The sequence below is a fragment of the Charadrius vociferus genome, unplaced genomic scaffold (genome assembly GCF_000708025.1).
Source record: "Charadrius vociferus isolate BGI_N301 unplaced genomic scaffold, ASM70802v2 scaffold308, whole genome shotgun sequence".
Taxonomy (NCBI): domain Eukaryota; kingdom Metazoa; phylum Chordata; class Aves; order Charadriiformes; family Charadriidae; genus Charadrius; species Charadrius vociferus.
The window spans coordinates 1,149,005-1,174,911 of NW_009649929.1; the positions used below are offsets into that span (position 1 = coordinate 1,149,005).

Consider the following 25,907-nt stretch of genomic DNA (forward strand, 5'->3'; position numbering starts at 1 on the left):
CTGAACTAGCGAGTCTTTTATAAGAAGAGTAATTTAAAAGTACATCCTACCTATATCTTACATATTAGATTTCTACAGATCTCCATGTGCTTTCAGTCAGTTCAGATTCAATTTCTAAGTACTGCAAATACGTAATTTAGATCAATTCTTGCTTACGGCCACAAATGGAGTTGCCCTTGTTTCTTTTGCCACCTTTAGTTCTTTGTTGTTCCACACGGCACCTTCACCTTATTCCTAAGGTGAGGAGTCAAGCAGGAGCAGGCATCCTGGTTTCTGTTGGCTCAGTGCAGTCTGCAGTAGTGGGAACAGGCTGCTTACAACTCTGGAGGGTTAGGAAAGCACATAGACATGAGTTGGCCTAGTGTGATACAGCTTGGAGGTTTCACAGAACGGAGGGCTCCTATATTTGGGTAAGAAGGACCCCTTTCTGGTCATGTTCCCCATTTCAGTTGCATGTGACTTTTCATTGCCTAACCTGCTTGGTTTCATTGAACTCATCTCACTTTTCTCTCCAGGTGACTTCACACAAGGGTGCAGCAGCTGTGGCACTTTGCACAACGCTTCTTCTTCTTCTTGGGGTGGAAAATAGTCAGGATTGCTTCATCAAAGACAGTCTTAAGGCCTTTCTGCGTGAGGGCTGAGCACTCCAGATAGCACTGTGCTCCAATCTGAAAGACAGAAGAGAAAATGTGAGTACCCACTGCTGGGAAAGAGAGAGTGACCCTGTTCCAGCAACATTGTACATGCATACGTGTCCTGCCACAGAAGGAAGCCCAGACCTTTAGAAAGGGGGTCAGGTCTTTGCTCTGTTTTGTATCTGGCTGCCTATAGGATTAAGGGACAAGCTCAGGCGGTCATCCCGAGTGAGGGAGCAGGGATGAACATCAACACTAGTATCTCACCACAGGGGGTTAATGGGGAACCGGAATTCCCTCCTCGACCCTCCAGAGGCTGTAGTGAGGGGACCTGTGTGAGGCTGTGCCCAGGTTTGAGTGCAAGACCAGGAGCTTGGCCTCCCTCCTGTGCAGCTGGGGAGGGTTTCAAGGAGATGCCATGTTGTTACCTGAGCCCCTTCATATACTTGGCTCTTCTCCCCTGACCTGTCAGTCTTGTGTTCTGCCTCCTGCAATGCCAGGGAGCTGCTAGCAAGGGGAGGGCTTCCAGCTGACATTTGGGAGCTGGGAAGCATCATGGAGATGGGAATCTCCTGGGTGTGGTGGTACAACACAAACACGCTGTTTGTGTGGCCTGGAAAAGCAGTCTCAGCTTATTCAGCAACCTTGTAGCTTGTTCAGCTTATTCTGGTAATGGATGCTCTCACTGGCCTTTGAGGGCTAGAGCTTCTAACAGCACCTGCAACGTATAAGGTGGAAATGGCTGGGGTCCAGGTGCCCACATTTCAGGGTTTGGGGAGGGCTTTTATCTCCCTATCTTCCCAGGAGGAAGATCCAATAGCACAGAAACCTTGGGACCTCCTTCTCTCCTGTTTGAAGTGCAATGGGTGAGTGAGAATCAAGTTGTCTGTGCTTTTGCAAGGGATAGGGACAAGTTTGGAAAGAGGTGACTGCAGAGAGGGATTTGCCATGTGCACCTCCTGGCAGAAGCCTGAACAAGAAACACTTGACGTAGGTAAAGTAGGGCAGTGAAATCTGTTTTGCTGCCCATTTGCCACCTGCTGCCCTGTGTACCTTGCTGCTTTGCTTAGAGCTCAATAGGGTATTGCAGCAGGACAGCAGGCTCAGGAGCCACAAACTGGTTGTGAGAAGCCATTGAGAATGTTGGTTGATGAGAAGCTCAACATGACCTGGCAATGTGTGCTTGCAGCCCAGAAAGCCAACATCACCCTGGGCTGCCTCAAAAGAAGCATGGTCAGAGGGGATTCTGGCCCTCTACTCCGCTCTTGTGAGACCCCACCTGGACTACTGCATCCAGTTCTGGGGCCCTCAACATAAGAAAGACCTAGACCTGTTGGAACAGGTGCAGAGGAGGGCCACGGAGATGATCAGAGGGCTGCAGCACCTCTCCTATGAAGACAGGCTGAGAGAGTTGAGGGTGTTTATCCTGGCGAAGAGAAGGCTCTGAGGAGACCTTATAGCAGCTTTCCAGTATCTTAAGGGGGCCTACAAGAAGCTGGAGAAGGACTTTTTACAAGGGCATGTAGTGATAGGACAAGGGGTAATGGCTGCAAACTGGAAGAGGGGAGATTTAGAATAGATATTAGGAAGAAAATTTTCACTTTGAGGGTGGTGAGGCACTGGAACGGGTTACCCAGGGAAGTTGTGGAGGCCCCATCCCTGGAGGGGTTCAAGGCCAGGCTGGATGGGGCTTTGAGCAACCTGGTATAGTGGGAGGTGTCCCTGTCTATGGCAGGGGGTTTGAACTAAATGGTCTTTAGGGACGCTTCCAACCTAAATCATTCTATGAACCTATACCTGAGTTCAGCCTGTTTGCACAGAGGCTTTAATCTCTGGCTGGGATCAACCAATACACCCTGGAGGAGTTCACCTTGAATGGAACAAACCCAACGGAAAGCTGTAATCAGTCAATTTCGTGGGACCTCAGAAGAAGCTATTACCTCCTTTGCTAGCTTCACTCCGTGCTCGTAGGTGAGTGGTTTCTCCTTCATGTAAAGCAGCCGAGCCAAAGTTTTGGGATCATCCCGGAGATCAATCTAATAGAAAATACACAAACCCTGTGCTCAGTGCACCTTGCTGTAATTCTTGAGACAGATATTCATAGCTTTATGAACCCACAGTCATGGTCTCTCATAAGGGCACCTGTCCTCGTGGCATCAGATGATTCATCAGAAATTAATTGCATATGTATTTTCCTTCTTGTTCTTTTTTTTTTTTTTTTTTTTTTTTTTTTTTTTTTTTTTCCTGCTTAACATGAATTAGTTCTCACTGGTGGGTTATTGGGCCACAGCTCAGATGGCCGCAGTACAGTAAAGATGAGGTTCTCAATAGCTCTCACAGTGCTTCTTGGAAAGTGTTGGTGGAAGCCTGAACCACATTGGAAAGGGAGGCCGCTGCGACCCTGCACTGCATCACCCGAAAACCACTCTGACAGGGCAGACAGACGCAGCTCAGCCTGACTGACTTGAAACAAAATCCTTTGTTTCCATGGAAAACATCAAAGTGAAGCATTCTGGCATTTCAAACCCATCCATTTTCAGAGTGTGTGATCCAAAGGGTAATACTTTTATTTTAAAATGGGTGGTTTAGATTATTCCAGTGTGGAAAACAAAGGCGGTGTTTGAACGACCGGACTTTCCTATGGCATGAGGATTTTGGTTTTGACCAGAATTTGATCTGTTTCTCTAACTTGGCTTAGGTTACTGTCCAGTGTTCAGATATTTTCCAGACTCGTATCCCTGCTTCTTGCAGTCTCTAGCCACTCTGTGTCTTGGAAGCAAACCCATATTTAAGGCATTTTTATTTGATTGATAGATTCATAGATTTTAAAGCCAAAATAAAGTGGTTTGATCATTTCGTCTAACATCCACTGTAACACTAGCAAGACAGCGAGTCACTAATTGCAATGCTGATGTAAAGCACAAGGGAGGCTATTTCCTTCCCATGTCTTTAAGTAATTTGGTTTATTATTTTCATTCTTAAAATTTAGTTTGAAATTTAGCTTCTGCTTCTAACCACAGACTTGGATGTTGTTTTTTCCCCCCTCACTAAAGGCCTGTCAGAAATATTTTCTCCCTATAGGTATTTATGCCTCGATACCACAATAACGTACATTTGAATAAAAAGATGGGATGAGTTTTCCCAGTCATGACTAGCATGATGGGACATCTATATATTGGTTTCCATTCCCAGTCCATGAATTTTCCTCCAACGGGGAAGTCTGGCTGCATTTCACTTAAGAAGTGCATTTCTCTTAAGAAGAGACCTTTCCAGAGAGCTCAGCCTCCAGCCACCCCTGGGGTAGAGTAGGAGCCCCCCTCTCTCTGAAGACCCCCATGATGGCTGGCAGTGCCCTGGAGGAGTGTTACCTGTGTTCCTATGAGGACATAAGGCACGTTGGGCATGCAGACTTTCAGCTCGGGCACCCACTCCTCCTGGACGTTGTGGTATGAGGCAGGGTTCACCACGGAGAAGCAGATCAAGAACACATCCGTGTTGGGGTAGGACAGGGGCCTCAGCTGGTTGTAGTCCTCCTGCCAGGGGGAAAACAGCGTGTGTTATGGGTGGGGGATAATTGCAGATGAGGGCATCACATTGCCAATTGATGAACTGCTCAACACTGTCCCTCCATGCTCATGCACACCTGTAACCTCTGGGGAGCTGCTGGGGAGAAAATTACGCCTCGTGGGCCAGTATTGCTGTTTGTCAGTATCTTTACCCAAAAGAGCTAACACATACGGGTTTTTTTGGATGTGTGTGTATTATCCGTGGTGATGCTGGTGTAGAGAGTAATGCTGCATAGCAGCCATCACTGGTGGTGTAATAAAAATTGATCTTGAGGCTGCATGTACCAGCCTCAGCCCTCCAGCAATGCGATACCATCCTGGGAAGTATTATTTGACTGTCACCGCTAGCTAGTATTTGCTGATGACACACATCTCTAGGGGCCTTTCTGTTAATATTATGGGCTTTCTGTTCCCCAGTAGGCATTATAGACATGACCATATACAACAAATACAGGTCTCCAGGCTATTTGGTGCCATTGCAATCATGTATGGTACAGAGCAATGTGTCAGTTAGCAGAAGATGATCGTATTGAAAGCACAAAACAGATCAAATCCAGCCTGCAGTGGCTCGGTAAATCACTGGGGGTGATTTAGTGTTTCCACAGGCCCTGGACTGGGGTAGGAGAGATGTCTCCTCTCTGTGCTTGTTGTGAAGGGTGTGAATTTTCAAACAGCTCAAAGCGCAGCTGTGTCATGTCGCGAGTGGGCTTTCATAGCTGAGTTTCAAGGAAGAATTTGGGTCTGTTTTCAGGCTTGAGATGTTGAGAGCGAGCAGAGGTTTTGCAAGCTGTGTGAAAGGGATAGACTGGCTCTTTCTGATAGTGGGAGCATATGAAGTTGTGTCTGGTGGGTACTTTTCAATGAAACCTGTTAGAAAATTTCAGTGCAATGAAACAGATGCTTTTAGAGGGAATACACCTGTTCTGAAGAATGGGTCCAGAATTAAAAAGGGGGAAAGGGACACAAAGTTGGAGTGTGGGAAATGATAATACATGTTGCTGTCAAGCCTGACTGAGACCTAGGTCTTTAGTTTGTAGTTTCTGCGTTTTGGGCAAGCCTCAAATCTCTGCAGTATGGTCGCTTTTGGTTATAACTATATGAAAACTCAATCGGTGCAGTTTTGCTTTGCAGATGCTGAAACAGTTAATAACTCAATGAAAAGGGCGGGGGGAGATATCCAGACACTGTTGCTCAGCCTTGAGAACATTTATTAGAGGTGGGGAAAGCCCACATTAGGGGCGGGAACAATGCAACCACTCTCTGTCCTGCAGGAGAAACTGATGTAGGACTGTGTGCCCGGATTAGACGGTGTCTTAATTCAGCTTTGCTTCTGTTTTGCTTTGATTGGGTCAACAAATGAGTGGGCTTAATTATGAGCTGAGACTGGTAAATCTTTCCGAAGTCTTTCGTTCACTGAGTATGCAGCAATAAGATGACCCAGACTATTTCTGAATCAACACCAGTTTCTGAAAAATACTGATGGATTATGTAAAAACAGTCTGCTCCAACCTTTTCTAAACAAAAAAACCCTCCATTATTTATTCTGAAAAGAACTATGAGGCCAAATTTAGCTCTGTTTCATTAAAACAAAGTTTAAAGAAACATCCTAAACCATAAACAAAATGTTTTGTGTTGTCTAACTGAATGTTCATTATCCCAAACTCACTTCACAAGGAAGAGTAAATTCCCAGTTACCACCTCCAGCCCCAGAGCCACAGTATTTGGGGTAAAGCCAGAGTATTTGTCAGCTGACCTTCGTCTTTCCAGTGTCATAGAAAGTATCGATCTGAAGACGGATTTACAAGGCAAGGGGAGGTGTTTGGACATATCAGCCCCCAAGAAAAAGTGGATTCTCCATGTTCAGGGAATGGCAGGAAAAAAAGTCTCAGACATTTGTGGGAACATCAGTGATACAGGCCACGAAGAAGCAAAATCAGTGGGAGGAGATTTATATGAGGCTCTGGAGATGACACCCAGCGCCCAGCAGATGAGTTAAAGTGGATGCCAAGATAATGGGATCAATGGAGCAATTGCATTATAGAGACAGACGAGTTTTATGCGGATGTTGTGGGTTAGGAAGGCCTGGCCTGATTACGGGACATTATTTTAACCCAGAACATCAAATCTGAGATTAAGTATGTTTATGCCACAGTCAACGTGGGCTGATACTAGGTGCCTGGTAAAGGCCTTTCCTGTTTTCAGTTTAATTGCTGCAAATCAGCCTCCTAAAACAGCCACACGGTGGCAGCAAGCCCTTGAGGAATCGTGACAGGTTTTTGGAAGGAAATTGGCTAAATATAACCAGTTTCAATATTCCAGACGTGCATATTTAGAGGGGCTGGAACTTATTGTACCATTAAAAATACAAACTAAAAGCCACGAGCGCTCTGCCTGGCGGTTACAGCTCCAGGAGTGGGCATTTAATTTTATTTTGCTTGTTCCTTTGTAGCCCCTAGAAAATCCTTTTTTGGGAGGACCGCTCCTGATTTCTGCTAGCAGCACAGAGCATTATATAAGCTGTAAGGAGGGACAACCTCACATCAAGTAGCAGAGGTCCTGTCACCCGTCAGGGCACACGGGAGCTTGCATGGATGTGTTAAAGCACAAGCACATATGTCATGGATGAGAGTTATTGGGGGGGCCCGTGTCTGAAGGCTGGCAGGACCCTCCAAACCACATCAGACAAGGGCCCTATCTGTGTTTGTACCTGCTCCCCAGGAGAAGGCTATCAACCCTTGCAATGGACCGTTATGAGATATGGGTCATCAGGATCATTTCTCATTGAGAGATGGTTGAAGTCAAGCAAATAAATAGTGTGTAAAAAAAAAAAAATAAAAAATGGACTGGATATTTGCATGGGTATGGGGCACATCCAGAGGTGCCATAATTAGTGACAGTGGTGTTTGGCAAGAGATGTGAATCCTCATGGGATTGGGCTGTAGCTGATCATTAATTTGTTTCCCTGGCTTGTGCTTGCATTTAGGGAGTGCAAGGCTTCCCAGTTTTGCTGCCTGGCCACTGGTTTGGCAGGGAAATGCCAGAACCAGACCTGGCCGTGCTGAGTTACACGCCTATGACTTGCTGGGGCCAAAAGGCATCAACCCGTGTTGCTCCCTCCCTGCTCTCTCGCCACCAGCAGCCTTGCAGCACTTGGGCCCAGAAAGTACAGCCAAACTTGCTTTTTTTTAAATGTTGCTGCCGTGCTGATCTCACGTACGCTCCGTGCCATGTCAGCCTATTAAAGTACTCCACACCTGACTCCGACCTGAGGAAAAAAGACCACTCTTTTTTCCTCCCAGGACTGTTTGTGCCAGGGATGCAGAAAACCAGATCCCCTAGATCTGGGGTCTCTGCCAGCTCTCCCTTCAGGCTGACAGAGGGTCCTGCTGCAGGAGTACATTTTCCAATTGTTATTTCATTAGCATATGTTTTATAGCACCGTAATGTCAAGTGCTATTTTTGGCTATGACTTCACACCCATTCCTTTGGAAAGCCACGCAACACAAGGAGAAGGAGGGAGGAAACAACCCAGATGATCTGTTGTTATAGCTTGAGCATGTGGGAAGCATCATCCTTTCAGCCTCCACGGAGATACAATCTAGTCATCAAGAAGTGATTCATCCTCTCAGTTTTGACTAGATGGCCACGTCCTCCAGACCAGGGTCTGAAAGGGAAATGAGGCTGATGAGTTAGAAATGGCGCTTGAAGGCAGCTTGTGCTCCGACTAGTTTGAAGCAGGAGATGGCAAAATGACTGTGGAGGAACAAATGGAGGGGTGAAGTTTGTTAAAGAGAGAGATCAGTGTTTCTTCTGGCTCAGGAGGACAAGAGGATGTGTTGCTGAGGAAATGGGTGGCAGGTGGAACTGTCAGCCCTACAAAACAAGCAGAGATATTAAGGCACTGGGTAAAATCTGACTGAGAACTGAATATAACTCCAGTCTCATTTGCAGAGGCTTGCAGTGCTGCTGGATCATGACAGACACACTCCGAGCTCTGCGTTTCTGAGTGCAAAACAGAAAATTGAACATGCATTGAACGTGGGACAAGGATTTGGGTCACAATTTGGGACTGGCTTTTGGATCGTCTGTTTGTACCATGTGAATAGAGAGGATGGGTGGACTGTAGATGACACCAAGCTAGCTATGAAGTGACCATTGCTTCCTACAGACGTGTGATAGGAATAAAATGAAAAAAAGCGAAGCCCAAAGCATAAAAGCCCCAGTGCTGCTGAGTGCAGGTTTTTCTGGAAGTGACAGTCTGTCCTGATGCGGTTTTTGACCTCTCTGCATACTGCTGCAAAGTATATTCTTTATTAAATGGCCTTCTGCAGACAGGAGGGTCTCCTTCTGCACTGTTTATGCATTTCATAGCAGCCAGTCATGGCCAAAAAAAGCACAGCCAAGAAGTGCTCCTGAAAGCAAAGCCCAGCATCCTGAGCTTCTGGGTCCCAAAGAGTGAAGCAGGGTCCCAAATCTGCTTTCCTCTCCTGCTGCATCCAGTGACAGCACATCCTTGACTGCCTAGTGCCAGCTCTGACCAGAGGAGCTGGTGAATGTGGGTTCTGACCTTCCCAGGTGGGGAGGGATCTGGGACCTGCTCTCTCCCCTCTCAGCAGGTGGTTTTCTGCAAAGTTTCTGTGTGGATGGTGGTCCTTCCTTTATTCTGCAAGTTGTTGGCATTTGAAGGTAGGAGAGAGAAATTTCACCATGAAAATGTGTTGCTCCCTGTACCCTTTTCAGCCCTTCTACTGGCACAGCAAGGCAGTAAGAAATACGCTCTCATCCTCTCTATGGGGTGAAATCAGCCCACAGACCAGAGCTCTTCAGCAAACTTTCAGTGCAAGCACACTGCATCAGACTGTGGAGAGTGGAAAGAGTAAAAGCATTTATATATGAAAGTAAGCATGGGATACAGATTCTCCTGTAATGGACACTCTTGTCCTGGGAGAAGGATGCAGGGATGGGTGCCAACCTGGCTGGGTTACCTTTTAAAAAGTCAATAACTGGTGACTGATAGGCCGGTGCAGTATTATATTAGTTTTCTGATCTTGGAAATGGGAATTCTCTGTATCTTCAATGCCACCATGTGGTAAATGTAAGAAAACACAGACTTTATAGGAAATGTCATATTTGCAGTAGGAGGTGGATATACGGGAGGCTGAACAGCCTAATCAGGTTTTAGATTTTTGCTTAAACAAAATGCAGTCTTAGGGATGAGTGTATATGTGTGTGTCTTTTCTTCCTGAACCAGAATGAATTGTCTCGCTGTACTGGGCACTGGTGAGGCCACACCTCGAGTATGGTGTTCAGTTTTGGGCCCCTCACTACAAGACAGACATTGAGGTGCTGGAGTGTGTCCAGAGAAGGGCAATGAAGCTGGTGAGGGTTCTGGAGCACAGGTCTTATGAGGAGCGGCTGATAACTTGATTCTGTCTTCAAGTAAAAAGAATTCAAAGCTGCATTTTGTTGCATGAGGAAGCAGATAAATACAAACATAGTCTGAGCACATTGTAGGAATTTCCTCTGAAAGGAGAGTCCCTGATACTATTGTAGAGTAGAAACTCAATGTACGAGTGAGGGGGTCACAGCCCATGTTCCGGGTGCCAGCTGCTGGGGGTGAGGCATTAGTCATTGGAATGCGTTAACCAGGGCAGTGGTGGAGTCCCCATCCCTGGAGGTATTTAAGGGTCATGTAGATATGCTCAGGAACATGGTTTAGTGGTGGGTTTGGCAGTGTTAGGTTAACGATTGGACTCGATGATCTTAAAGGTCCCTTCCAACCTAGATGATTCTATGATTCTATGAAATCTCTAAGTAGAAAACAAAAATGAGCTGGTCAGCAGTTCAACCATTACAACTCATAACTGATTGCTAATATTTGTGAAAAAAAACAAACAACAAACCTCAGTATATAGTAGTAAGAAACAAGTCGTGGAAAAGGAAACTTATAAAAGTTTTGCAGTAATTTACCTGCCCTGCAGTGTCATAAAGTCCCAGCAAGTGTTGTTGTCCTCCCACAGTCACAGTTACTGGAAGACAGAAACAAGAGATACTGTTTATGCAGAAACCAGTGGCCTCATTTTATGTGTTATATTCCTAAAATGCCAGTACATCCCTGTACTAGACACATTAGCACATACCTTACAACATACATCCTAAACCAAGCACATAGATTCAATCTAAATTGAAGGCAACCTAAAGTCAACAGAAGCAAATGCTTTATGCCAAGCTCTTATTTCTTCACAGACAGATGAGCTGCACCCATTGCTGCTATCAGGGACCCAGAGACTGGTGGAGTGTCTGCAGCCACCAGCAGACCCCCATGAGGCGCTAGGACTTGAGAGCACAAGATTCCTGCCTCCCCGTAGTGAGTGTTAGGGTAGGTTTGTCTTGGATCATTGAGAGGGTTTTTTTTTCATTATTTTATTTGTTCCAGGCTATGAAACAACGAAGCATTCGACAGTGGTTGATGTTTGGTGGGTCTTAGTGGAGGTGTGCTGCCTCTTGGGCAACCTGTCCTGTCCTGTGTCATGCAATCGCAGGTGGCAGTGCTCAACATCGGGGCTGTGTGGCAGATGCTTTGAAGGACAGAGAGGAAGAGCAGCATTAATATTTGCAGGGATGTTGAACAGATTCTGTTGCAAATGAAGGAAAGCATGGCTTGGTTTATCGATCACACTCAGCAAGTTTACTCCTTTAGTAGAATTCACTTTGAACTTCATTTTGAGTCCACTGACATTGATGAAAATATTTTCTCATTGCCTTTGGATGAACCCTGCTATTAGCTGATCGCTGTAATCAGTGTTATTTTGTATAAAAGATAAGATCTGTGTTAATGACACTTAGTTAACCAGTTAATCTGCTTAAATCATTACTACTCCACTGGAAAGAAAGGGGGGGAATCCAGTTCCAGCCATTAGCCAACAGGAAGACTTTACACACTCACCAGGGAAGTTGCTCAGAATAATGGTATTCTCAGAGTCCATGGACTACTACTTTTTTTAAGCATGAGGGCAAACAGCTGGTATGAACGTAGAGCTATGGCTGGGGGGAGGCTAAGACTGGTTCCCATCGGCCAATAACAACTTGCAATTAACGAGGGCTGGGAAAGATTAATAACTGCTTTGGCAAAGAGGAGGCTTGAGAACATCATGCAGATTCTTACTGATTTTTTTTTTTAAAGTGATAAGACTTTTGTAGGATAAAAGCACCTGCCAGTTTATAGCAGTTAATAGCTCCTGCACTGGGGAACAATGTCCTGTTTGAAATCTCTTAGACTTCAAGTTTCTGTCAGTGTGGCTGGACAGACTGATTATTCAGCAGCTTTACTTGCTTGCAAAGCAACACAGTAATTTTGCTTGCATATAAACAGAACAAAGCTGACATCCTGGAAGTATAAAGGCTCAGTGAGGACCAGACTTGCTGATGAGGGCAGGATGGGCCACACTCACCCGCTGCTGGGGCTGCCTTGTGATGTGCAGGGAAAAGAGGAGATGGGAAACAGGCCAAGAGTCTTCCTTCTGCTCCTCGGTTCAGGAGGTAGCTCATACACAGTGCAGCTCCCAGGAGAACTCAACATGGGGCTAGCTGTTAAGCACGGAAGTCCATGGGTGGAATTGCTCAGGGAAGACCTACCAGGGTGGAGAGATGGGTACCAACGCAGACAGGAGACTGCTCAGATGTCCCATCCCCTTCCTTCAACCTTGAATAAACTAATTTGAACAAAACCTCCTCAGGGCCCTGGTTTTCAACTTTTTGTGGTGTAAAGAGTCTCAAAATATCCCACTAGAGGTATGAACTGGGTAAATCTACTGAAAATATGCTTGCTTTTCTTAGCTCCCTTCTCAGAAGCAGTGACGACCACAGGTGGTCCTACACAGGTTACCCGAGGCAGCCGGGTGGAGGTGTGAGGTTTTTTCCAGGCAACCTTGGCCAGCCTTCAACCTGCCCTTGCGCCAAGAAGTGCAGGACCCAGACCTGTTCTGCTGATTCTACTCTGCTCAGGCTTTGACTGAAGGAAGATGTACCTTCAGCTGAAGAGCTGAAGGCACTTTTCCAGCTGCAGTGCATTAGGCCTGCAGTGCTCAGCTGGCCGAGGTGGTGGTTGGGACTGCACATGAGCATCAGTCGCACTGTCAGTGATTGGTTGAATTTGTTTGGAGCCTGCAAAACACCTCCAAAGCAGGATTGTATGGCAATTCTGTGGCCATGGCAGATTGCATGGAGATGCAAGTGATGTAATGTGTATGATGAATATGAAGAGATATTTGCCATATGTCAGTACTGACATAATTACCCAGCTTTGCCTTTCATGCTGGCTGACCCTGAGCACAGGCAAATTGAGCTGGACTCTGCTTGAAAGAGATCAGCTCAGGTATTCAGTGCTTTAAAAACTGAGAAGTCACTCTGAAATTTATTCTATCAAGGCTCAGGCTGCTGTGAAGCTTTGCTGGCCCGTCTCTTGGTGACATCTCACTGACAGAGCTACGCTGGCAAAAAGCCCTGGTGCAGATACAAATTGCTGCCTTGTTCCAGTAGTTATTGGGGTTTGGAGATAAGCTATTTGGTTAGAGGTCCAGTTCGTCTCTGGTGTGCTATGCTTTGCCAGAAGGATGTGCTGCAGCAGCTCCTAAACTATTATCAGTGGTCCATGAAGTCACGGTGGGTATTTTGCAAGAGGTCTGTGGAGCCACACACCGAACAGTTATTGATAGTTTGTAGAGTTCAGTTTGGCTCTTGGTGACCTTTGGGAAATGCTGAGGGGGAATAAAGAGGTTGGTGGTGTCCTACCAGTACTCTTCACATACACGAGGTCTAAGAAATGCAAGGGTTTTTGAAAAATAAACCTCGAGTCTGCCCAGCTTGCTCATCACATTTTAACTCTCCTTATACCATCCTGCCTCTCATGGGTCCTGCTGTGAATTTCTGCATGGCACCAGTTTTGCTCTGCTCTGCTCTGCTCTTTTCTCTTCTTTTTTCTTTCCCATCAACTTTTGTATTTTCTTTCTCCTTGTTGGTTGTTGTAAACTATCTCATCACCAGAAGACATTCTTCCAGTCCACATCACCCCTCTAAGTTTACATCATGCAAAACTGTCTTGGCTAAACTTCAGCAGCAGGCAATCTGCCGCTTTGGATTCCTGGCTCTGAATGCAGTGGAGACCAAATGGCTTACACTGACAATTCAAATAATCACTGGCTCTTGAAACAACGATGTCTAGATTAATGTATTGGTGCTGAAATTTCCACCACACTTTCATGCAGGCAAAACAGATGTCAAAATAAATGGCTTTTGCCTGTGAAAACATGATGGTATTTTTATGCTAAGAGTTTATCAGTACACCTCTGTCAGGCAAAAGGCTGTTCTGTGTGTCCACTTGGTAGATCATATTTATGAGCTGAGATTGCTCTGCTAGATTTGTAGGCCTTACTTTAGGCTTTATCTCAGTTTACTTTTACTCACCCTGTTACTATCTTTTCCTGTTCTCTCAGTGGCCAAGCCTATGGGAAGTCAACGTGGAATTCCTTCTCGGTCATTGTGGTAATGCGGGCTCCTTTACGGGCTTGTGAACTTGGCTTTATGAGCAGTCTTGGAGTAACAAGATAAATATGAACTCTCCTTGCTATTTACTGGCCATATTGATATATTGATTAAGCACTGAAATGGCATGGCCTTTAACACCAAGTGCCCTGGGGATTGCAATAGAATGCATAGCCCTGGTTCTCATTCGGCTCCAGTCTGGGTTGCATCAGACAATGTACAGGACAGGGCAGACATTGTCTTCCTTTCACTGGGTGGTTTTAACCAAGTGCAGGATGTGTAAAACACTGCTTTTAAAATGTTGATCATAAATTAGCTGGGTATTGCTTGCTAGAGTTTCAGTAACAATTTTGGATCACCTCCAGGGCTTTGTTACAGGTTTGTTTGCCTGGGGGTTTTGCTAATGGGCTTCAACACAGAGCTCTGAAACATGCTGTCTTGCTTGAAGGCCACAGCAGAAAGGCAAGGTACTAGATGGAGTTATTTTGCGGGTTGGATCTGGGGTGTGGACTGTGAACTGGTCTGAGCTGGGAGCTCTGTTTTTAAAGAAGAGATTAGTTTGTGTTCCTGGGGACAAAATTACTTTTTGTTGATATTCTTGTTGCTCAGGTTGCCTCAGATCCACCTGTCAACGGTCAGTCTTTGCCAAAATCTTCCCCCATTGTATTTCATCTGCTTGCAGCAAAGCCCTGGTGACTTTGTGGGACTGAATTTTCTCTTGGAAGAGCCCTTCAGCCACACAACAGCAGCATTCAAGGTCTGCACTGACAGAAAGGGGACGTAAATTGTCTGCTGCTCTCCGAGAATCTCTTATCCTTGATTAACAGCACAAAGCAACACTTAAGTCTCTGGTATGACACCAAACTCGGATGCAACAGCTCAGATGCACTTAGCTGTAGTACAGGAGAGTGGATGTGCACGTCACAGAGAATTTTTCCATGCTTGTGAAGAAGCGCTTGCAGAATCAAATGACTGTGAAACCACTAGCCAGAATATACACAATACCTTAGGCAATGTCTAAGGTGATACCACATGGGAGAAGTCATCTATTTATTCTTGTGCCTTCCTGCCAACAAATTAAGGTCCAGCTGCTTTGGTGAGAGATGCCAGGAGCCTGACAGCAAGCAGAGATGGTGGCACCTGCCTGGATGGAAAGGCTTTCTCATTTTTTTTTTGGCCAATTTGTCTGCATCAAGCCTCAAACTTTCACAAGAGCCATCTTCTGCCCTTGTCAGCAAGCTCTGACTATTAAGTTTGTGCATTTGTCTGTTCACTATGATTATATGTACCAGATACATGTAAATTAACACAGACTCATGGCCACCAGTATAAGAACAACTGCAATTCTGGTTGACCAGCTGGCAGCAGAAATGCCCAAGTCTGTTTCTTTTCCAGCAGGGAAAGCAGGTAAAACCAGAAGATCGAAAAAAGAGCAGTTTTTGGTTAGGTGCAGTGGAATTTAGTTGGAAGTTTGGGGTTCTTACCGCTTTAACAGGAAGACACTTGACCAAATTTTTTATTTCTAGGTAGAAAGCTATTTACATGTCTGCCTTATAAATTTCCTTTCACTTCCAAAGTTGCTTGTTCATACAGGCCTCACTCAAGAGGGAACAGTTTTAAACTCTTGGCTTCAGCTTGTGCCCAGTTTTACACTGCTACTTCAAACCAAACTTCTTTGCTCCTGCATGTATTTGTCAGGTGAAGCTCTACATGAAACTGTAATTGGATCTGATCAATGTGTTAAATACAGATCAGATACTAAGGAGGGAGGAGAGCAATCAGAAATAAACTAAGCAGTATTTTCGTCTTTAAAATACATATGCACACACATATACACACATGTATTTTACATACAAAATACACAAATGTATGTATTTTTTCCAGTTTCTTGTTGAACTAAATTTTCAGTTGTAGAGTTAAATATTTTGCTTTGACTTGGGGCACCCTAATCATGCCCAGGACATTTGGGAAGGGGAAGGATTCAAATTTATAAAGAAACATAGACTTTATTGGCAAAATAATGGGTAAACCTCTCCATAGTCAGTGGCGGGGACTGGAAACACAGTGTCACCTCGGAGGACTAGAGCAGCTCCCAGGAAGGTAAGAACTGAATCTCCTTCTCAGTTCTCGCAGTAAATGAAGAAGCTGATATGCCTTCTTCCTTGTGAATAAGCCCTAAATCTGTTGCAATACCGACCTATAAAATAAGAACATTTTCAGCAGCACCAGAACCATTTGTTCTCTGTGTTTTTTACCAGAATTATTGTCAAGTCATTCATATAGAGTCCACCTGCAATTATAAGGGTTTGTGGTTTTTGGTTTTTTTTTGTGTGTGGTTTTTGGTTTGTTTTTTTTTTTTTTTTTTTTTTGTGGGTCTTATTTCCTCAGCATAGATTTGAGGTTTAAGTTGAACTCCTCAGAAGGGGGCACCAGTCAATCATTTCCCCAGGAGGTTTTACTCCCTCTCTCATAGTCATCTTTGCAAGGCATGACTCAAGTCCAGACCGTATCTTCAAGACCAAATGCATTGTCTGTGGACTGCAGCAAATACCGGGGTGTCTCAGGGACCTCAAGTTCCTTCCTCTGGCACCTTTCAGAGTGATTTCTGTAGAGTGAAGTTACTGATATACTAAATGTGGTGTGTTCTCCAGCAGCTGATATCCCTGGGGATACTGACAATATGTTTACTTGCTGGGTAACATTTTCCTTCCTTCCTGAATGCAGTTTTGTGAAAGCTTTCGTAATGAAGTGGGAATCCCCCTCCTCTTCACAAATGTCTGCTGCTCTCTGGGGCTTACCCCAGCCAGGACAGGAGTGTTTTTGTAGGAGTTTCTTTGAAGAATAGCAATTTTTAAAATCTTGTTTAAAAATCGTCTTCTTTTTGTACTGCATAGCTCCTAAATAAGGGTCTCTGTGGCTGAAATGTGAGGATCCCTGTTCCGTTTCAACTAGGAACTGAAACTCAAACATGTCTCAAAGACATTTAGGTCTCTAATTCCTTTTGGTTCCTGTAGCAGCCAGGCATCTAAGTAACTGAACTACATATCCTAGGCTTTAAGAAAGAGCAGCTTCGAATATTTAACAGGAAAGCAAAGTAAATGCAGGCAGTGAATTTTTGTAGCACCATCTAAATGCTCCAGGTGCGTTTATGAATCCTACTCTGGGTCATATTTGTGTTCAGAAATATCTTTCTTTGGCTGATCCAGGTGAAGAAAATAGGGATAGGTCTACCAGGGATTAATCTCTCACATGCTGTTCTGCTTTTGATGGGGTCAATGTCTGGGGCACTTTATTTTAGCTGCTGTGGACCTATCTTCAGGAGATTTTACACAGCTGCAGCTGAAGCTGGGAACACTCAGGAAATCTGCAGGTGAAAACCCTAGTGATGCTACAGTCTGGCACGCGCCAAAAGAAGCTGGTCAAAACAAGAGTAAGAAAGACCTTAATGACATGTCCCCATCATTCAGGCCAGGAATGACAATCAACTCAGCTGAGCTCTAAAGACTGTTTGCTGCTTTAGCTAGAAGGCTATCCCTGTAGTGTTCCTCCTTGGAAACATTCCCTTTGCTTTGACTGAAAGCAATGCTACAACACTGTGTGGCCAACACACCCAGGGCAGATAAGAGCTGGTGTTACAGGACCCTTGGCTCACCCTGGGGGTCTGCAAGTGCCCCGTGAGTCAAGCCTGGGCCATTCTTCCCTTCCGCACGTGAGGGTCATCTCCAGGAAATCGAGTCACACATCGCTCATGGCGTGTTCCCCCATTTCCTCCTTCATGACAAGCAAGATTTGATTACAGCCAAATTGATTTCCTACCTCAGACTTATCCTGCAGCTTAACTATGTTCTTTCTGAAAGACAAATCAAAAGCATGCTATTTTGCCCTGTAATTGGCCTAAATACCTCACTTTAGATGCAAATTGTACTAAATGCTTTTCTTTAATTGCTCCTGTAATCATCTACCACTAGGTTGTCTGGGCCTCTGAGAGCCAGCATTTTTCAAAGGAAGGGCTCTGAGTAAACCACACCATTTTCTGTCACCTCATCAATGGATGAGATCTATGTTCTGCTGAGCAAATACTTTTGTCCATCTGATATTTACAATATCTGAAAAACATTTCCAGTCTGCTCTCCACGGTGGAAGCACAGAGAGGCCTCCGGGGCCGGGATTCAGCTGATTTCACTCAGTGTAGCTCGTGGTCTAATGAGGTGGTGAGGAATTCGCTGCTTTGTCTTTAGGCCACAGACATTTAGTGATTTTAAAGCCAGATAGGATTCATGGCATCATTTATTCTGCTCTAAATAGCTTATCTAGTGTCTTCCTACAAGGCATATTTTCTTGTTCTTATATCATTCTTGTAGCTCTTTTCCAAATTCTTTTTCAAGCAGTCGCTAGGACTAGACAGTGTGGTCTAGCAATGGTTTCATTAACGATTCAGCCAGAGGTAACATGACTTTCCTATTTCTACCTGTCATACCTCAATGGCCGATCTAAAGCTTGGATTGGTTGATTATTCTTGTTATTTAATGACTCTTGCAGTACTTTTCTTAAGGCCAAAGTCAAGTCATTCTTGGGTTTTGTATTTGTAAGCCTTTTTATTATATTCTTTTTAACTCTGCAGTTGTATGGAAAACCTGGAAACTGTAACTCAAATGCCCACTGAAGGCATCTCACAAAAGGGGAGGCAAATAGTCACGCTCCTGCAATGGTTTCATGATATGGAGGTCAATGCTACAGACTTTTGGAAGGCTGGGATTGACTCTGCAGAGGTCACGTGTCCTGTAAAGCAGGATGTTTCAGGTACTTCTGGAAGTACCAGAGAAGAGATATCTAAATGCTTTTCAATGTTTCCTCTCCAGACATTTCTCCACTGCCTATAGGGATTGCGCTTCACCTTGGACAACTATTTCTCGCACATGGCAAGGGGCACCCCCTCCCCTCTGCCTCATCCGTATGGGGTTGAGGATTCCAGTGGAATTGGTGGGAAAAAGCTCAACCCCAAGTTGCAATGTAGTCTCACTGGGGAAGCAGGCTGACACGAAATGACAGCTCTATTGTCCCATTCTGCAACGGGAATAGATTCATCTAGACAGTGTCATCCTATAGGAAGATTCATGACTTGTACTATGTGCTTTCTTAGCATCTTGAGAGGAAAAAGGCTACAGCTCTTCACAGCTGGGTGTTTGCTATGCAGAGACAGCAAACAGAAGAGATGTACCAGTCCACCAATCATTTTTATTCAAACAGCTGATATGAAACTCTGTAAATCTTTCAAAATACATTGAGAAGTCAGACTTCAGCGTTGGCCAGCTTACATGACAGAGAACACGAAAGCAGTGGAGGTGGATTAGGAAGATCAAGCAGAATGAATCTGATCCAGAAATGGATGAAAGAGAATGGAAATTCCCAAAGCTTTCAGAACAAGCACAACACTAAAACATGAGCCAGCTTCTTCCCAGCCTGGGACATTACTTATTTATAGACAGCATGAATGAAGTTGATTTATTGGAATCATTGACCTCGTTGTTTGTAAAATCAGCACTGGAGGATTTCCCCTGCATCTCAGTGAGTTATTGCTGTGCTAATCAATCCTTGAACAAATTCAGCTTTGCAGATAGCAGAGTCCAAGGAATCTTGGGATCTCTGTTTGCAAGAAAAGCTGTGCCCAGTTTCTCCAGTAATACAGTCCTGAGGGAGCTCTTGGGACCTCAGCGTTGTGCAAAGCTGTGCTAGGTGGAAAAGGCTGACATGATTATAGTGCTTGGGGAATTGCAGAACAATTAACATTGTGCCTAAGAGAGTGTTTTGTTTAGTTTTAATTCTGTCTTAAATGGAGGGCTGTGCACTGTAGCAGACTGGGAGGTGCTTCCTGAGTATTTCAGCTCACTGTGCACCACCAGCTGTCCCCGTGGAAGGCAGTTCTGCTCCTGAGTTCGAAACTAGTAATAACTGCCCAGGTAAATGCACTAAATTTGCAGGCAAATGGACTCTGATGTGTGCATTTCAATGATACTCTAATTGAGGGTCTTTTTACTCTTTACTGAAGGTAATAGCACCAAATCCAAGCAAATGCTAGACAGAGGAACAAATGTAGCATTAAGTAGTATAAAAAGATAGAACCTGAACATATTATTAAAAATATTACGATTGTTCCTAAACAATGAAGAATACTAGATATCTTCTTAACCTTGGTGGAGGTAAAGTGCCCTTCCTGAGACCATGTGATTGCTTGTGGCATTGAGATGAATGAAAAAAAAATAATTTGGCTGTGACTGCAATGTGAACCTATCCAAAAAATGAAAGGCAGAATGTAGATTATTATCTATATTTTTAGCTCTTCTAAATACTTTTAAAGCTTCTATCACTGTAGCACAGTATCTAGGAATATATGTTTATCTAGATCTGGCCTCAAGTCAATAGCAATGGTGGTAGTGTTCTGACATTATTAAAGTAACAGATAATTGGAGTAATCTTATTAGTATTTTAACCATCTGACCTGATCTACAAAAGACCAGATGCTATGGCATTCTCAGTTTATTTTAGCACAGATAAAGTCAGTCAAGACTCTTTAAATCAACTGATCACTGAAAACTAATTCTGTGAAGGTTGTATTTGGAGTCTCTTAACAGTGATGCTGAGATCATGGTAAGCAAAGCAAGGAGCGTGAATTTTACTCCAACGAGAAAAGGTGGGAATAAAGGGAGCCTCTGTCTCTTTGCCTAGCTCCTCTCTCCTGTCTGTGTAAGGCAACAAGTCATTCCTCTAACTGCAACTGAGTGCTGGGGAAAAGGCTATCTCCAAAGTTATGTCAAGCATTTGGTTATCAAGGGAACACGAGACTTGGTGAATAGCATCAGAAGAAATGGAAGATGAGTGGCAATATGAGACAAATTTCACTGAAATGTATCCAGGCAATACACAGGGTGTTTCACAGAGCGTGGGAGGACAAGGCTGGCTGTGTGGCTGGGGGGAATCAAGGCAGTTCTCCACTCTTGCACTGGTCAAGGATCAGAGGTAAGGGTGGGGTTTTTTTCTGCCTGGAAGGAAGAGGAAAGCAGTCTGGAGAGACAAAGCTGCCTAACAGCACTGGCTCTTTGTTGTAACAGTGTCTTCCCAAAAACTGTGGTGATCTGCCTTGGTCTGGGTTCAATGGCAGTGGGAGCAGATAATGCTGATGGAAGAGCACAAAATCTCTGCTCTGCAGTGGATGGGTTGTCCTCACTGTGGGTTGGATCTTCAGATGATGTAGTAGCTATATCACAGTGACTTATACTGGCAGAAGACCCTATGTTCTGAACTTGACAGAGGTCTCAGGTTGGTGAGAAAAAGACTTCAGCGAAAGTATTTTAATCTTCAGTGGCTACAATTTTAGTGGATTGAATTCTTCAATGACTTTGAGGCTGGCAAATCGGGGAGCTTTCGTTTCTTGGGTTCCTGAAGAGTTCCTGGCTAAGAGTGGCCAAGGGCAGATAGTCTGTGCTGGCCATGCTGGTTCTCAGTATTGCCCCACATTAATCAGTATTGGTAATTGTGTTAGAACAGGCAAGAGATGAGGAGCATGGAACTAAGATGGACCTGTCCTGAATGCTGGGTCAGGGTTGGGGAGAGATGCTACCCCATCAGAGTCATTAGTACAACAGCTTGCAGCGCACTACGGCACATCCTACTGCTGCTGGACGTGATTCAGGGGAAAAGTGGCTTCTCTGTTTACCAGCTTCTTCAACAAAAAGTACAGATGACAAAGCTAGAAAGGAAGAAAAAGTTATCTATAATATACACAGAAGGGTACAAGAGTGTGTCTTCCATAAGAACCTGATATTACTGGAAATATGATTGATGTGGAGGAATATAAACCAGGAATCAGTCACTAGCTTGGCTGCTGTTTGCGCAAATAGCCTGAGTCTCCTATTCCTTGCCTGGCAAGCTGACCAATTCTGCCCTGAGCTTGCTGTTGTACCTACTGCAAAGATGTGGCTAGTGACAGGCTGAGGTGTTTTGGGTGCTGCATTTTGGGCACAGACCTGTAGGGTATGTGTGTGTGTGTGTGTCCCCCAGGCGCTGCCACGTGCATTTGAGCACGACCCCTGCAGTTGGACCTGGTCTCTGGCTCAGAGAGCAGAGCGATGCCTCGGGCATCATTCCAGAGTTACAGTAGCGTAACTTAAAATAGCATTTGATCCTCTGAGCTGTGAACTGCTGGGGCAGGGGCACATTTGGCACAGTGAACCGAATCTAGCTGTCTCCAGTGTAATGCACTGCATGATGTGCTAAGGTAAGTGCAAGAGTTCAGGAGCATTAGATTTGCCCAAACTCCAACACTTCCACGGCTGACATTTTACATACCGTCAATCCTGTTTTGGACAGTGACATTTTGAGGGCCCTTCCAACACCAACCTCTCTGATGCTTTGTCTGCATCTTGTTTAAGTTTGACATTAATGCTGGCTTTTCCCCTGCGTGTTTTTGCATGAGGCATTGCTTGAAAAGGCTTTAAAACAAAGTACCTGTTCCTGAACCCAAGGATGACCATGACAGAAACTCTGCTTTGCGTTTCCCAGAAACAGAATCAGGCCCGTTGTACTTAGCACCAGGACCAAACTTCAGCTGCTATTTACCCTGCAGCTTGCAGATATTAGCCAAACATCTCTGCAGCAGCTCTAAACCTATATGCAGCTCTAAACCTATATGACTTAGGAAGCAGAAATGTTAAACACCGTAAACAAAAATCTTGGAAATATTTAAACCTTCTGATAAGAAAATCTGAAGTTAGGATTTATTTTTTTTTCTTTCCTTGGCTACCAGTATAGCTTTAAACACTGTTAATGTTTTCTCTACGTCCTGCTGAGAAGCCTTCCAACTTTCCTCTCCAGTGTGGCAGCTGCTGCAGACAATGAAGTGATTGTGATGTTGAAAAAGCAACAGCTGCCGATGGATGACATGCCTGGCCTTAACCCCCTGCGTGTTGGTGTGTGCACACGTGAGAGGGAGAGAAGGCGAGTGCAAACCTGAGTGTGGGATACCCTTATCCTTCATTCAAGTGTGATTGCATTCAGGCGGCAGAGGGTGAACCAGCCCCCATGATCTGAGAAGGGTGCTTCCTACCACCAGGGATGATTTGGTGGCCTTTTCAGCACAGACTGGCTCTCGCAGGAGAACGAGAGGCTGCACGTTGGCTGCAGCCCAGCCCTGGATGTACAGAAGAGGTGCTGAAGTGCCTGGTTGAGCTGAGGCCAGAGGATTTTTTCCTTTGGACAGAAAAAATAAATCCAAATTCCTGTATAGAGCCGGACAGGAATTTTCAGCTAGAAAATGTGATTTCTACAGAATCAGAAGTTTCCATGGGAAGCTGGCACTTTCAACAGAAGAGTTCAGGTGTTTCCACTGGGAGAAATGAAATGAGATTATGTCAAATAACTGACCCTGATCTGAACCGTTCCCTTTGTTGAAAAGATCTGAACCAGTTTCTGTAAAGCTGTTTCCCTGTCGTAAGGGTTACGCGTGCTGTGAGCGGTGACCCCTGCACCGGGAGGAGTAACTCTCGAGGGGAATCCAGCCACGCAGACCCAGGACACCAGGGAAGGACCGTGGGCATGGTGGCACCTGGTGGCTTCCTGGGCAATGGGCAATACAGCATGGATGGGGAGCGGGGCAAAACACAAGTACCTGGATCAGCCTGACAGCTGTTATGGAGTGCTTTTTACTACGGTGAAAATGGCATTTAATATAGAGTAAAAAAATTTGCTGGTTGTTGCAAATGCATTAAAACTAAGGCTGCCACAGATAGGTGTGACCACCACTTCCGTTTAAGAGTTTTGAAGTGAAATAGCTGAGTTTTTTTCCAGTGCATCCATTTATTTACTATTTTGTTACAGAATATACTTTAAACTTTCATCCTCACATACAATGAAAATTAATTTTGAAATGTGTAGCTTTTCCAAGAGACAGGAATTTATAATGGATTTCTGCTCTAATCAAAGCTCTTTAAACTTCTAACTCTTAAGTTACGATTAATTAATTTCCCTTTTCTGTTATTCATTCCATGCTTGAATACCAATTTTGTATCAAATCAAATGTTCTAATTCAGCTGAATTTCCAGGAGTGTCTTGCACTCTATAACTACATTTAGACTGTATTTACTCTTGAAAAGATTTATTAGGTTTCATTCACCTTTTCTTCTACCTTGTGAACATCAGAGGCAGCTCTGCTGAGCTCAGAGGAATTACTTTTTGTTGTGAGAAACATCAATCATAATGTCTTGTTGCTGGAAAAAAAGTGAACTAATTTTGAAACACACAGTTTATATTTTTTGTAAATTGCTGTTAAAATGTTTTGATCTTAAAAAGCAATGGTCACTAGTTGCAGAAGAGCAGAAATTATGATGAAATGATTATTTTTATAACATCCCTTTTCTCTTCCCTTAAGCAAGAAAGGAACATAGTCAGCAAAATACAGGATAGCAGCATATGCCTCAATTAAAAAATCAAAATATTAGGCCTATGAAATTTGGCATCTCTGGAAATTATTCTTTCATCTGGCAGAAATATTATTTATTTTCCACCTAGCTTTATTTAAGGTTGCATTTGCTTCATGATTGACTGAAATACGCGGCTCTTAAAAGAGGTTCATTCTGAGAGACCGTTTTAAACATCATGCCTGGTAATATTTTCTATTTCACACTGCTCTCCAGAAAGCCAAGTAGTTCATTCCCTCTTGTTTTCTGGAGCTTTAATCTGTATTAGAAAATGCTGACACACTTCTTCAGCTACATGAAAGTGCCACTAATGGGGATCACATTTGACTTCAGAGGAAAGGGACTTCGAAGAAAAACCACAGAACGTTGCAAATAAAGGAGAAAAGAATCAAGGTACAAAATCCACAGCTAATGATTACCAAATATGATATGAATAGTTCCTTTGATTTGAGTTACTGGTTAGCACAGTGAACGGATTTTAAGCACCGTATTTTACACAATCAGATACATGAAAAGCCTTGTTTTTAAGGAAGACATTGTTCTCTGTTTCTATTTTTATGACAGCAACACCTTGGATTATGACTCCATTGTATCAGGCCAGTGCAAACAGGCAGGCAGAGGCCAGCCCGGCAAACACGCCAACAATGAAGGTGGAGAAAGAAAATTTCCTGTTTCGCAGCAAGGGAAATAAGGTGGACAGAGGGGACGCAGCTCTTCGGAGCCACATTGGGCAGCCGATGACAGCTGGGGTATGAAACCCTGAGCCTTCGTCTGTGGCTTTGTCTCAAAAGAGTGAAGTCTTTGGGTTTGACCATTGTTGCAGGCAGCACATCCCCCTGGGTGATGCTCAGAGCCTGGCCATCGCCTCCTGCTCATCCCTGCGGGACAGTCCTGGGTCCTTTGCTTGTGCGGGTGCATGGAGCAGCAGAGAACAGGACAAGTTGCCCATGAGCACTTTTGGAAAGCAAGAACACCTGCAATATTTTATTTGACCTGATTTCCCTGACAACAAGATTAGAGTGGCTAAACATCGCTGCCGCTGGAAATTGATTTCGAACATCAGCGGGGCAAGCACTCATCTCGGCCGCAACTGCCTGGCAGGGATTGCTTCTCTTTAGTGGCTGGGGTGTTGCTGAGTTTTTAGGCATGCTGTAATTTTGCACTGATTTTTAATGAAACAGTGCCACTGCTTGTATAAAGAGGCACCTTGGGGTCTTGCGTTGACTTTGTCCAGAGCTGAACTCATCAGGTAACGTTTTTTTCCTGGTTCCTGCCCTCTCAGAGTAACATGTCTGACAGATGCCCAGAAATTCATTCAGAAAGTACATCCACAAAGAAATCAGGCTGCCAGATTAAGTAAAACAGACATTAACTCAGACACCTCTAAGCTCAGCTGAAGTGGACTCTTCTACATGCAGAAAAGCCAATTCATGGAAAAAAACCTGATTTTTTTCTTGTGCATTTTTGACAATTTAAAAGGGTTTTGAGCATCTTGGTGCAACCTCATAGGGACAAATTTAGAAAACATTGAGAAACCCTCAACTCTCTGCTTTGTTGCCACAAAAATGGAGTGAACAAAATAGTGTGCAGTGTTTCAAACCAAATCCAGCAAAGAACCAGTGGCTGTTTGAAGGGCAGCAGCAAACCGGGTGGGCTTGTGGCTGAGCACGTGCAAATCCATAAGGTCATTTCCCTAC

General features: G+C 44.4%; 1 protein-coding gene across 1 annotated transcript in view; it reads right to left on the bottom strand.

Moving 5' to 3' along the window:
• Positions 1–210: 210 nt before the first annotated feature.
• RHOJ (ras homolog family member J) overlaps positions 211–25,907 on the bottom strand; it is a 56,893-nt gene continuing 31,196 nt past the window's right edge. Inside the window, exons 2-5 of the mRNA XM_009891201.1 lie at positions 10,172–10,230; positions 4,004–4,168; positions 2,576–2,671; positions 211–668 (exon numbers count right to left, since the gene is read on the bottom strand). Coding sequence (XP_009889503.1) covers positions 522–668; positions 2,576–2,671; positions 4,004–4,168; positions 10,172–10,230 — 467 coding nt within the window. The 3' untranslated portion in view covers positions 211–521. The remainder of the gene's footprint in view (positions 669–2,575; positions 2,672–4,003; positions 4,169–10,171; positions 10,231–25,907) is intronic.